Source organism: Schistocerca nitens, chromosome 6 (assembly GCF_023898315.1).
Source record: "Schistocerca nitens isolate TAMUIC-IGC-003100 chromosome 6, iqSchNite1.1, whole genome shotgun sequence".
In the NCBI taxonomy this organism is placed as follows: domain Eukaryota; kingdom Metazoa; phylum Arthropoda; class Insecta; order Orthoptera; family Acrididae; genus Schistocerca; species Schistocerca nitens.
The window spans coordinates 405,977,166-405,991,375 of NC_064619.1; the positions used below are offsets into that span (position 1 = coordinate 405,977,166).

The 14,210-nt window shown below is 41.4% G+C and overlaps 1 protein-coding gene across 1 annotated transcript in view; it reads left to right on the plus strand.

The window, feature by feature from the left end:
- Positions 1-14,210, plus strand: part of LOC126262731 (protein misato) — a 94,679-nt gene that overhangs the window by 71,091 nt on the left and 9,378 nt on the right. The window contains exon 6 of the mRNA XM_049959534.1: positions 7,902-8,215. Coding sequence (XP_049815491.1) covers positions 7,902-8,215 — 314 coding nt within the window. The remainder of the gene's footprint in view (positions 1-7,901; positions 8,216-14,210) is intronic.

The window sequence follows — 14,210 nt, forward strand, 5'->3', positions numbered from 1 at the left end:
AATGTGCCGTCCCCCTCCATGATGTTACCTCCCTCCTGCGATTTCGTGTTATGCGTCAATGGGAAGAGGAGTGGCTGGCAGTCGGTGACAATAAGCTGCGTCTGGTCAAGGCCACCACGCGGCCATGGCGTACGTCCTACCAGTCATGCAGGTGGGATGAGGTTCTCACTCGCCTCCGCATCGGGCACAGTCCCTTAACACATGGTTTTTTATTCCGGCGGGAGGACCCCCCAATCTGCAGTGCTTGTGGCGTCCAGATTACTGTCCGCCACATTTTACTTGACTGTCTTTTATTCTCTGACCAGAAGGCGGTGGTTTCTTTGCCACCGGATTTGCCCTCTATTTTGCATGATGACGCAACGACTGTGGTTAAGGTCTTACGGTTTTGTGTCCTGTCCAATTTGTTGCCTCGGATTTTAGGGAGAGGGTTTTAATGTGCTGCTGGGTGACTGGCTCACCCAGGTTTTAGGGAAGAGGTCCGCCAGTCACGAATACCTCCTAGTTTCCCTTCGGTTTCTGTCCTCCTTTCCTTGTGTTTCCTTTCCTTTTTTAGTGTGTTTCTTCTCCTCTTGTTTTGCCTCTGTCTGTGAGGATTTGGAACTGCGTCAGGTCTGTGTCTTTTCGCCGTTCTCCTTGTTCGCTGTCCATCTTAGTCCCTTCACTGCATGTGTTCCTGTTTTTATGCGTTTGGGCGCTGATGACCACGCTGTTTAGCGCCCGTAAACCTCAAACACACACACTCCTGTCCTCGAGCAGAGCTGATGTTCCATTTCTAATAACTAATAACTTCGTTGTTTATAATATATTAAACTGTAACTACCTGTTTTATTTTCTAGTCTTTAGGGGGGTACAGTAATTTACATAAGAGAAACTGCAGCAAACTTCCTTCGATACATTCCTGGACCTACAATCTTAAAGTACAGTGTTTGTACAAATATTGCTAGGAGCACTCATTTTCTTTCCTACATGACAGTTATCTTTTCTTACCTGTAGAGGTCATTAGCTGGCTTATAGTCATTTGTACATGTTGGGAGTTTGTCACCGGTGACTCACTTGTAATGCTCATGTGACAGCTAATAAAACTAAATATAGACGTCAGAATGCTATTCGTGAAGGGGACACATTCATTTCTGATAATTCCTTTACGGTGCTATGATTTTCACAGATGGCAGTATATGCTACATTTATCCCAAACTACAGGGTGTTCACATTAAAACCGAGCGAGGTGGCGCAGTGGTTAGCACACTGGACTCGCATTCGGGAGGACGACGGTTCAATCCCGCGTCCGGCCATCCTGATTTAGGTTTTCCGTGATTTCCCTAGATCACTTCAGGCAAATGCCGGGATGGTTCCTTCGAAAGGGCACGGCCGATTTCCTTCCCCATCCTTCCCTAATCCGAGCTTGCGCTCCGTCTCTGATGACCTCGTTGTCGACGGGACGTTAAACGCTAATCTCCTCTTCCTTCACATTAAACATATGCTATTATAAAATTTAATTGAGATATTTATTGACAGTTTGATTGTACAAGTATATTCACTCAAAATGTTTTCTGTGTTTGCTTGCAGCAGTTGGTATGGCATCTGCATGCATATATCTGCTTTGTTCACACAAACATGTGTCAGTAGCCATGTAGACTCCACAGCAGAGGGTGTCCTGTGTCCTTTCTCTCCCAGAGCAAAGTCCGTTAACCAAGTGACGATGTTCCCACGTATGTAACAATCAAGAAATAGAACAAGTGGCTTCGGGGAATTGGGAGTTTTCTTTCAGTGTTGGGCCACCACACCAAGTGTGCAGTTCCAAGGGCATCTGTTGAATTAATCTATACGTCCTCCCAGTGGAGCCATTGTAAGTCATTGTGATAAGCAAGTAGGCAGTTGCAGTTATCTCGTTCGAGGAGGTTATCATGTGTTGGCAGAACGTTTGTTGCAGGTAGTCTCTCTCTGCCCTTCAGTTTGAAAGGCTTTCCTTCTAGACACATTGAAAAATTGGGATGGTCCCCTCTGTGCTTTACAGAATATGACAATAATATCAGAAAGGAAACACTTTTCTGTTGTCCTGTAAAAATGATTTATCTTAATGGATTTAAGCATAATTTAAGCTTTTTCTCATTGTCACATATTATTTTAAATATACATACAGTATTGGGAGTTCTGGCAGAACATAAATAATTTAGGAGTGAAGCTTACAGTTTATGAGATAAATAATTTAGGAGTAAAGGCATTAACTCATCAGAAAAATAATTTATGAATTGGTTCCTGTGCTGTCAATGAAAGAATTTCCACTTTCGTCAACTATCACCCTCAACCAATTGCCCATATTCTTGCCTTTCATATCAAAGATATAAACCACCTCCTTCACCAACTCTCAACTGTTCTGATCCCATTACCAACCGAGTCCTTACTGGTCATTGTTAATGCTATCTCCCTGTGCACGCCCTTTCCCCCCCAAGCATATGGTCTTGCTGCTCTTGAACTCTGTCTCTTCCAATGTTTCTGACTCCAGCCCTGCTATCACATTCCTTACACACTTTACCAATCATACCCTGACACACAACTACTTTTCCTTTGACAGGAAGATATACAGACAAATCTGTGGCACAGTCATGGGCACCCACATGACATCATCCAATGCGAACCTGTTTATGGGCTGTCTAGAGGAAACCTTCATAGCCTCCCGAAATGCCAAACCTCTTGTCTGGTTCAGGTTCAATGATTATGTCTACATGATCTGGAACCAGGGCCAAGACACCCTATGATTGTTCCTCTACAACCTCAACACCTACTCCCCAATCCCTTTAAACTGGTCCTCCTCAGCCCAACATGCCACCTTTTTGGACATTGACTCCACCTCTGATAGTTTTATCCATACTTCTGCCCATATTAAGCTCGCTAATGAGTAACAGTACCTGCGTTTTGACAGGTTTCACACCTTCGACTCCAAAAAGGCACTCTCATGTAGGACAGCCACATGTCGGTAGCGAACCTGCAGTGATGAGAGTTCGCTTTCCCAACATGCTGAAGATCTTACTAAGACTTTCACAGACTGGCAGAAACCCCAAAGTAAGTCCACAAATAGATTTGCCACACCCAATCCTCTCCCCCACCTACCTGATGATCATACAAACCCCAAGAACCAGTTGAAAGGAGCATCCCCATCATCACCCAGTACCATCCTGAACTGGAGCAACTGAACTGGGTCATTTGCTATGGCTTCAACTACCAATTACCATGCCCAAAAACAAGGAACATCCTCCCCGCAGTCCTTCCCACTGCTCTTAAAGTGTATTCTGCTACTCACCCACCTTACATAATACCCCAGTCAGTTCCTATGCCTCACATACTTCCATCCCCTTACCATATGAGTCGTATCTCTGTCGAAGTGCAATACCTGTCCAATTCACCCATCGAGCACATCCATCTCCAGTCCCATAGTAGGCTTATACTAGTCCATCAGAGGCAGGGCAACATGTGAAAACAGTCATGTCATATGCGAGCTCTGCTGCAGTTTCTACACAGCATTTTATGTCTGTGATCAAGGTGAACATGTAATAACCATTTACAGATGGGCAGTGGAAACACTAGCAGGGGAAGGTATATAAAGTACATCGAGGATGGTAGGGGGGGGGGGGGGGGGGTGTAAAACATGGAATGACTACTGTGACCACTGACCAACTTGTACCCCCAACTGAATAGCCACCAACGTCAAACGGTGACCAAGAGCTGACTTGATCATTCAGAGGCTGCAGAGCACAACATGCTCGATTTCAATGACTGCTTCACAACCCATGGCATCTGACTTGTTTGCCACAGGTATCAACCTTTCTCGACTACCGAGCAACACATCTTTTGTTCCTGTAATCCTCCTGGCCTCAATATCTGCTAACCCATTGCACCCAGACCTGCCTCTCTGCAGTCTCTTGTTCCTCTGTTCTGGCACTTCCTCCCAGTCTAGTTCCCCCAGTCATCACCGTTGTTCACAGCACGAACACATGGATTCCATTGCCTGTGTGTCAAATTCTTGCCCTGTGCACCTGCTGACTTTCCCTCCCATATTCCTATCTTGAACACCTGCTTCCTCTCTCTGAGCTGTCCCTCCCACTCCTCACCTCTTTTTCCCCTAACCCTTTCTACCTGACACAGCCCATCACGCCAGTCTACCTGCTGAATTGTAGTTGAAGTATTGTGTATTCAGCCAGCACAATGTAGCTGTACAGGTTCTACATGTGTATGTATGTGTATGTACATATACCTTATCCAAGAAAATGATTCGTCTCTAAAGCTAGTGAAATTTTCAGTCTTGCTTGTGTGCCTATCAATGACTCAACACCTCTACTATCCAAGGAGTTGTTACCTTTACTCCTAACCCTTCTTTCCATCAAGATGTGCCTTAAATTTCTTTTTTCCCCAATTAGATACAGTGCCTTCTCATTAGGTACTTGATGTACCCGTCTAATCTTCAGCATTCTTTCACAACACATCTCAAAATCTTCTGTTCTCTTCTTCTCTGAAGTGATTTTGTCCACTTTTCACTTCCATACGTGGCTGCATTCGAGATAAATGCATTTAGAAAACACTTCATAATGCTTATATATATTTTTTAGATTCTCTCTTCCTCTTTTATCAGTTATTTTGGTGCCCAAATAAGAAAACTCATCTGCTACATTTGGTGTCTCATTTCCTAATCTGATTGCCTCAGCTTTGCCCGATTTAATTTGACTACATTCCATTACCCCAGTTTTATTTTTATTGATGTTCATCTTATAACTTCTGTTCAAGACACTATTGATTCTGTTCAACTGCTCTTCCAAGTCCATTGCCTTCTCTGACAGAATTACATTGTCATCAGCATACCGTAGAGTGCTGATTTCTTGTCCATGAACTTCAGTTCTCTTTCCAGATTTCTCCATTTCCTTTACTGTTTGATCATATACAGAGTGAATAATGTTGGAGATAGACTACAACCCTGCCTCACTCCCTTCTCGACCATTGCCTCCCTTTCATGTTCTTTACCCCTTTCAACTGCAGTATTGTATCTGAACTTGTACTTTATTCTTGCTACCTTCAGAGTTTCACAGAGAGTATTTCAGCCCACACTGTCAAAATATTTCTTTAAATCCACAAATGCTATAAACATAGCTTTGTCTTTCTTTAACCTATCTTCTAAAATAATTCATAGGGCCAGTATTAGCTTGCTTGTTCGTACATTCCTCTGGGAATCATATGAATCTGCCCTGCCGAGGTCGGCATCTACAACTTTTTTTGTTTCGTTTGTAAATAACTCATGTAATTATTTTGCAACCATGACATGAAATTAATCATTCTATAGTATTTGCTTCTGTCAGCACTTGCCTTCATGAAATTGATCGCTCTGTAGTATTCACAACTGTCAGCACATGCCTTCTTTGGAATTGGAAATATTATGTTCTTCTTGATGTTTGAGGGTATTTTACCTGCCTCATATATCTTTCACACCAGATGGAATAATTTTGTCATGGCTGGCTCCCTCAAGGATCTCAGTAATTGTGAGGGTATGTCACCTACTCCATTCACTTCCTCATCCCTTTCTACAATACTGCCCTCAAGTTCATTTCCCTTTAAAAAATGGTTCAAATGGCTCTGAGCACTATGGGACTTAACATCTATGGTCATCAGTCCCCTAAAACTTAGAACTACTTAAACCTAACTAACCTAAGGACATCACACAACACCCAGTCATCACGAGGCAGAGAAAATCCCTGACCCCGCCGGGAATCGAACCCGGGCGTGGGAAGCAGGAACGCTACCGCACGACCACGAGCTGCGGACTCATTTCCCTTATGTAGACCTTTTACGTAGCTTTGGAGCTTTCCCTTCTTTGTTTAGTACTGGCTTGCTATCTGAACTTTTCTCATTCATATAACTGCTGCTCTTTTCTCCAAAGGGCTCTTTAATTTTTCTGTTGGTGGCATCTGTCATTCCCCTAGTCATGTGTACTTCTGCAGCTTCCTGCCATGCCTGTCCACCTCATTTTTTTTAGGTTCCTGTGTTACCTTTTGCCATTGCTGTGTTTTTAAATGTTCTCCTTTCATCAGTTAAATTCAGTATCTCCTATGTTAGCCAGGGGTTTCTACCAGGTCAAGTCTTGTTGCCTGTTTGATCTTCTGCTGCCTTAATTACCTCATCTCTCAAAGCTACCCATTGACCTACTAATACTCACTCTGAGACTTTCAGCAACCTCTGGTTCTTTCATTTTATCTGTGACCTTTATCACATTTCTTCAGTTTCAATCTGCAGTTAATAACCAACAAATTATCACCAGAGTCTACATCTGTCCATGGAAATGACTTACAGTTCAAAATTTTGTTTCAAAATCTCTGTCTATATTAGGGCTACTAATTTGCTCTTCTCCAGATGTATAACGAAAATGTTCCAATTTTATGGAAATTCAGACAGCAGCCTATTCCAATTTCTGGCTAAGAATTTATACATGGTCCAGTCACATTAAAGTGACCACGGTCTGTGTTCAATGTGAACATGCATTAATCACTTACAGATGGCCAGTGGAAACACCAGCAGGGGCAGGTATACAAAGTATGTCGGGGATAAGGGGGGGGGGGGGCGCATAAAATAGTGCAATCATTGTCACAATGCAGATACAGAGTGATGTATCTGACGTCCAAAAGGGCATGATTATTGGCTTTCAGGCCAAGGATACAAGCATTTCTAAAACTTATAAGTTTCTAAACTGCTCACTTACTGCTGCGGTTAAAGTATACCATGTATGGAAAAATGGCATTATCCAAAACTAGCACTGAGGCAACTGTGGTGCGTCACGCGCCATAGACAATGAGTGAAGAGCGACTGCAGAGATGTGTGCAGGTGAATAGATGTGCAACAGTTGAGCAACTGACCATCCTCGATGACTGTTAAGCGAACATTGTTGTGTATGGGCCTCTGCAGCAGGCACCTGGTTCATGCACCCTTGCTGACTGCTGTTCATCAGTGACAATGGCTGGAATTTGCATGCCAGTACTGCAACTGGATGTCCACTGAGTAGCACAGGTGGCCTTTTCAGATGAATCTTTATGCTCCATCGGATATGTGACCATTAGTGTGTCAGTGTGAAACACCCTGCAGCAATCAAAGAAAGAGTTCAGGTCAGAGAAAGGAGCCTTATAGTCTGGGGAATGTTTTCATTGCATTCCCTTGATGATATCTTTATTCTGGAAGGCACAGTGGATCAACAAAAGTATGCATTGATCCTTGGGGATGATGTCCACCACTGTGTGCAGTTTGTTTTTCCTCGGCACAATGACATCCTCCAATAAAACAGTGCAATGTGGCACACTGCACACGATGTACATCCATGGTTCAGAGAGTTTCAGGATGAGTTTACCATACTCCACTGACCAACAAACTTCCTGGATTTAAACCCATTCAAGAATCTGTAGGACCATCAAGTGCTTGGTTCCACATCCCTTTCAGTACCTTCCAGAACATCATTGACTCTCTTTCTGCATGTCTTGCAGTGATCTGCACTGCAGCATTTGGTTATTCGGGCTTTTGACAAGTGGACACATTTATGTGATTGGACAGTGTAATATTGGCATCCTGTACACTAATGGTACTGATAGCTATTTATTCAATAGGCAGCTATTGTAATTGTTGAATGTATAATGGTTAAATTTGATTGGTTTGCCTTATATTTACAGTAATGAAAATGTGCCAGAGTTGCTTAGTCTTTTTAGTTGTGTCTTCCATACAGTATTGGAAAAATACTTTAATGTTCCATAAGTAGTTTGCTACTTCATTTCTTTCCTCTCCAGTTATTAGTTTTTATTTCACCCAATTGTCAGGTGACAATACAATGTCAGCATTTTGCATGTTAGTAAGTTATACTGTTTTTTTCTTTTTTCTTTAAGGCAGATCTGTTATACCACAGCAGTTCATTGATAGCAGCTGCACTGGAAACTTTGACGTTACCGTGGCGACTGCGAACACCACCATCTTCGCTTGGTGACATGTGCAGTGGGTTATCATGCGTTGGCAGAACGTTTGCTGCAGTCAGTCTCTCTCTGCCCTTCAGTTTAAAAGAAGATGCTTTCCTACTAGACACATTGGAAAATTGGGATGGTCCCCTCTGGGAAAGCCTGACACCTAGTTGTCCACTACAAGAGGACCGTATATGGATACAGTCTCTAACTCTACGAGGCGTTCCTGCCACTAAACTTAAAAGGTCAGTGTTATTGAGTGGAACAGCCTGAAAACAAGAAACAACTGTTGATACCACTGTAGAAGCAATATCAGCATGAAGACATTGTCATATGTTTTGAGTATTCACAGCCTTGTAGCCTAAGATGGAAAAGTAGAAAGGAAAATGTATTCAACATGATAATACTGTTATCTTCAATATTAACTGCAACATGACTGTGTGACATTAACCATTAGTTTGTGGTTAAGTCATTCGTTCCACCTCATCTTCTCCAGCAATTCTGGATCTACTGTGTTATCTCAAGAGTTCCTGTCGAATTTTGAAACAAAAAGGAGGATTATCATATGACTTATTGTGAAATGCCATTGATATATGAGAACTGCACACAGTTTTAACCAGGCAACAGCATTCAAGCTATGGAATATCCTATTGGGGATGACAGAATTAATTCTGATTTTATTTCTGTTGCAGATTCACTCCTGAGTGGTTGTTTATTATGGTGTACTGTTCAGTGTTGAGCATGCATTTTATGAACAAATAAAACCATTGTTAATGATTACAAAGTTAGACAGGTCTGCCAGATGTGTTTCAGCTTTTATGTTGGACAGTATTGTTTGCAGGAGATTGGGTGCATTACGTTTACACACCAGACCAGCAAGGAGGTGTCCTTGAACATCAAGTAGAAATACCCCTCCCCCCTTTCCATCAATGAGGTAAAGACAAAGCAAAAGGTGACAGAGATGCTTAAGACTTAAGTGGAAGGTGTACTTATGACCAATATTAAACTGAAATAGAGCAGAGAAATACAAATCTCAAAAAGTGTGACTGACTTGAAAATGTGACCATGTAGTGTCATAAGAGCTTTTGCAAGAAATATCTAGTGTATCACAAATACTATGGTACTGTTGGTAAAGTTTATTAATGGTGGGAAATTTGATAAATGGGCAGCTTGCCTCAGATTACTGCTGTCTTGACCAAAAGCAATGCTGGATAGTTGAAATCAAAAAATGGGCTCCAAAAAAGGAAGTACTGAGAGAGCATTGAGGTATCATCTTTATTACTCATTGAAAGAGATGGCTGTTTTTCCAGCAGGGAGAGAAAGGGGGGGGGGGGGGGGGGACTTCCTCATTGATATTAGCACCTTAGGCATCGTTGCACGGGATTATAAGTAGATATTGCATCCTGTTGTTAAACTAGAGGTAACACTGCTTTTGCAGGATACCAAAATGCCACTGCCAGTTTGGATATAAACAACAAATAATGAGATTTATGTATTTTGATAGGTGTACTGCTTACCTCTGGGAAGAGCAACACCCTGTATGGTCAGTAAACATACACAAGAAATAAATAAATGACATCACCCCCTGGCCTTTGTAACCACAGATTCCTTTTTTCTTTTTCTTTGGGGGAGGGGGGGGGGAGAGGAAATAGTAAAATAGTATATATTTGAGAGGGGGGCATATCACTAAGAAACCATATTAGACTGCAGTTGATCAGGGCATAATTTTCTACAGTAACTTATTTGTTAGACTAAAAGCCTGTATTGCATGAAAAGCTTCTAATAAGAATATTGTAAGTGTTTGTTCATGCTCATCAAATATCTACTCTGTGGTAAGTGTCAAATCATGTCAACACCATCCTTAACATATGTTTATTGGTAATGTGGGAACATAGTCTTTTATGGTGTCATTCAGAGTAAATGTATCTCAGTTTACTTGCTGCAACAGATTTGTTTGTATACTCAACTTTTCAACATCTTCCTTTGTTGTCATGGTCAGTTGTTACTACTCATGCTAGTAGGTTTGTTGTGCCAGGTGAGCGGGATAAAACTGGCCCAGAAAATATTTAAAGACTGAAGTGAAATTGGCCCTTATTAATGAACAAAAGAATTGCCCATTGCAGAAAATGCTGGAAACCATGATTTCAATGCAGCAGTTGGGTGTGGGTGTGTATCTCCCACATACTCTGTCCCAAGTACCTTGCTGTAACATTACATTTGAGTAAGTGAAAGGAGCAGACATGTTTAGTGATCTGTTGAATACAACACAAAAGACACTCAAGATAAAACAGCGACTGTTCAGTTTCAAGAGTTATCCAAATCACAGTTTGTGGAAAATGTGTGCAGAACTATTTGTGCAAGAGTTTAAGATGGGAAGAGTTTTGGCAAAACATCCAACGAAGTCTGAAATGAAAAACTTAGTGGAAAATAGGCATGAAACAGGCTCTGTAGTTAATAAAAATTGTAACCAACTGGAAAGAGTTCAAGCAACAGAAACCATTGCTTGAGTGAAGGAAAGCATGGAACAAAGTCTGACAAAATCTCAGTGCCATTTTATTTGTAGAAGTTAAGAGAGTGTTGTGTCTAAACATTATCAAAAATGATCTGCATCTGTATCATTACAAATTTATTGCTGTGGATGAGTTAAAGCGTTAGGCAAACTTTTGCGTGTTGAGTTCCACCAGTGCTTGCTGAATAATGAAATTGAATCAAAATTTTGGATCCTATATTTTTCATTTCTTCAGATAAGACGTGGTTCAGTTTGTCAAGATACTGAACTCATAGAAGATGTACCAGTATGCATCATAAAATTCCTATCTGTAGTTTGAAGAGCCATTGCATGATCTCAAGAATTATGTTTTATGTTGTGTCCACATCATAACTCGATACTTTATAATCCATGTATGGATGAACTCATAGAAGATAAACAACTCTGTAGACAGATATTTTCAGCAAGATGGAGCAACAGCACACACTGTCTCGACAATATTGTCGCGAGTGGATGAGGAGCTCGGTGTGAAAAGGACAATGAGCCAAGACAACACTATCTCCTGGCCACCTCGATCACCTGATATCTTCCCTGTGATTTTTACCTGTGGGGAAAATTGAAGAGTCAAGCATATTCAATCGTCACACATTATAAGAGCTAAGCAGAACATTGATGACACTATTGCTGCTCTCATTCTGGCAGAGCTGCTACACATCTCTAAGTTTGGTAAATTGACCACACTACTGCTTCAGTGTCAATGGGACCATTTCCAGCATCATTTACGAGGGCGGATCAAATATATATGGGATTTTATTTTTTATTTACATTCATTTATTGAAAAACTCAAGGTAATTGTAATTTATTTTTCCACATAGTCTCCTGCTTTGGAAATTCATTTATTCCAGCGTATGTCATTATAAAAAGAACAGGGTTGTGTCACCAGCCAGTTGCGCACGAAGTCTTCCACACTCTCGTCATCTTCAAATCGTCGCCCTCCTAGAGCTTCTTTAAGCAGTCCGAATAAATGGAAATCACAGGGTGATAAGTCCGCGCTGTAAGGAGGTTGATCAAGTGTAGTCCAGTGCATTTCCTGTAGCTTGGAGACAGTTCGAGCTGCAGTATGGGGTTGCGCATTGTCATGGAAGAGGATGAGCTGTCAAATCGATTGGTCTCATCTTTTGTGGCGATATGCAGCTCTCGCCTTGTTCAACAGTTTGCAGTAGTAAGCAGCATTGATTGTGTGTTGCTCATGCAAGAAATCAATCTGCAAAATGCCTCGTTGACTAAAAAAAAAAGGTTGAAAGAACCTTGCCAGCTGACAGTCGAGTCTTGACTTTCCCTGGTGCTGCCTCCCCTTTCCTCCGCCACTCCTTACAGGCTTGTTTGGATTCAGGAGTGTAGTAGTGAAATAGTTTTGTCGCAGGTGACGATCCGACTCAAAAATGCATCGCCTTCTTCCGCAAACCTTGCTGTAAGCCTCTGACAGACCTCCGAACATCTCAACTTCAGATTTTCGGTCGAAAGTTTAGGGACCCATCTGGAACACACTTTACGGAACTGTAGGTCATTTGTGATGATTGCTTGACAGCTCCCATAACTGATTCTGACTTCTTGTGCAATTTCTGATACTCTCACCCATCAATCGTCGTCAGTAATGTTTTTAACAACGAGAATGTTTTTGTCTGTAATGCTGGTCCAAGGACAGTGATCGTGTTGCTGATTTTCTGCACATTCTTGTCCTTCCTTAAACTTTTTATGCCAGGCAAATACACGTATCCTTGATAATGTTTTATCACCAAACTGTGCAGTCAATCTTTGGCAAATTTCCGCCACTGTAACTCCTTCAAGAGCAAGAAATTTGATACTTATGCATTGCACAATGGAGGGGTGCACCTGTTGGTCAAACACTGTGAGCATTAGTGATGAAACGGTGGGAAATACCTAACAGCATGCTCTCCTCACTTGTAACGTCCTGCCTAAGTGTAGCAGAAGCACAGGGCCAGTCCTACCAACTGTTGATGTTCAGGAATAAAAATCCCATTTATATTTGATCCCCCCTCGTATAATGTTCATCAACTGGGGTGAGTTCAATGTCAGCCATTCTATAAATATTTTCTAGGCCAGTTTTATGTTTTCACAACCTTGTACTTTCATATATAGTTGACTGAATTATGTTATGAACATGCAAACACATGGAACTTAATATACTACCAGAGATTGTATCAGTGTCCGTGATGGAGGGACATGAGTAATGAAGCTGATCCCATTAGGTCATAGATAGCTCAGCTTAATTTTTCTGTAGCCTTTCCACTTGAGTATCCAAAGTAATCTAACATGGCATGAAAGCCAAGACATGTTTATTCTTGTTTATTGATGTTTGAATTTTGGTGTAAGTAAGTCAGGTCAGGCTGAAAGGAGGAGTTGTGCACTAAATTACAACACTAGTTGAAGTTCACTACAATATATGGAACATAAATGGATTAGGGACGCCACTAAAAATAGCTGTTAATTGCCTGATATAATGTGTGTTAAAGGTACTAAAGCCACTTTTAGTAGTGAATGAAAATAATTTGATTTTGCTATGTACTCACATCCCACAATGCTTGAATGGTAACCTAGAACATACTATTGCTGTACCAGATTTTCAATGTTAGCTACTTGAATAATCAAAAATACATGTATACAGCATTTATCTCTTGTAAGTGGTCACCTGTAAATGGCTGGATATAGGGGGTGTAACAAAAAGGTGTGGGCAGACTTTCAGGAAACATTCCTCACATGTAGAGGAAGAAAATATGTTAAATGGACATGAGTCCAGAAATGCTTTAGTTCATGTTAGAGATCATTTTTTACTTCTCTTCATAATCAGTTTAATTGTGAAAAACACACAGAAACTAGAGTGTACCAGCAGTACCTGAAGTGTTTTCTTGCACTAAATGTTCAAAATACGCTCTTGGTTACAGTATGAAACACTCCCCTAAGTAGGTGAAAGATAGAGATTTGCATTCTGGTCCTAGATGTGAAAATTAGGCCCAACTGACCACCATGTCATCCTCTGCTGTGGAAGGGCTTGTGGTCAGCTCACTGCTTTCCCAGACATTGTTGGGTTGCCTGACCTTGGAATCACTACTAATTGGTTGAGTAGCTCCTCAGTTGGCCTCATAAGGCTGAGTGCACCCCCATATCATACCAGGAATCACACCCAGGTCTTCCGCATGGCAGTCAGCTGTGCTGACCACTCAGCTGCAGAGGCAGACTACTTTCTTAAATGAAATGTTCAAAATGCTCTCCTTTAGCAAAGACATATGTATCAATTCAATGTCACACTGAATCCCCGATGTACTGATGTATATCTGAAGATTTGCTTTATCAACAAAGATTTGGCCTCCATGATCTCTGGACCTAAAGCAAATGGCTTTTTATTTGTGAGGACATTTGAAAGCTCTTGAGCAGCAAACCCCAGTACAAGGTATACAGAGTTTTCATGCTCATAATATTGAAGTCTGTGAAATAATATGCATTTCTCCAGGGATACATCAGTGCATCAGACATTCAGTGCAACGGTGGGTTGATGCAAGTATCCTTGTTAACAAAGGGCATTTTGAACACGTCATCTCGAAAAGTGTTTTATACTGTAACCAAGAGGGTACACTAAATGGAGATAAGTTGTTTCCATACCCATGTTCATATAACGTGTTTTCTTTCTATTAAGTGTGAGAAATGTTTCCTGAAAGTTTGGTCATATCTTTTTG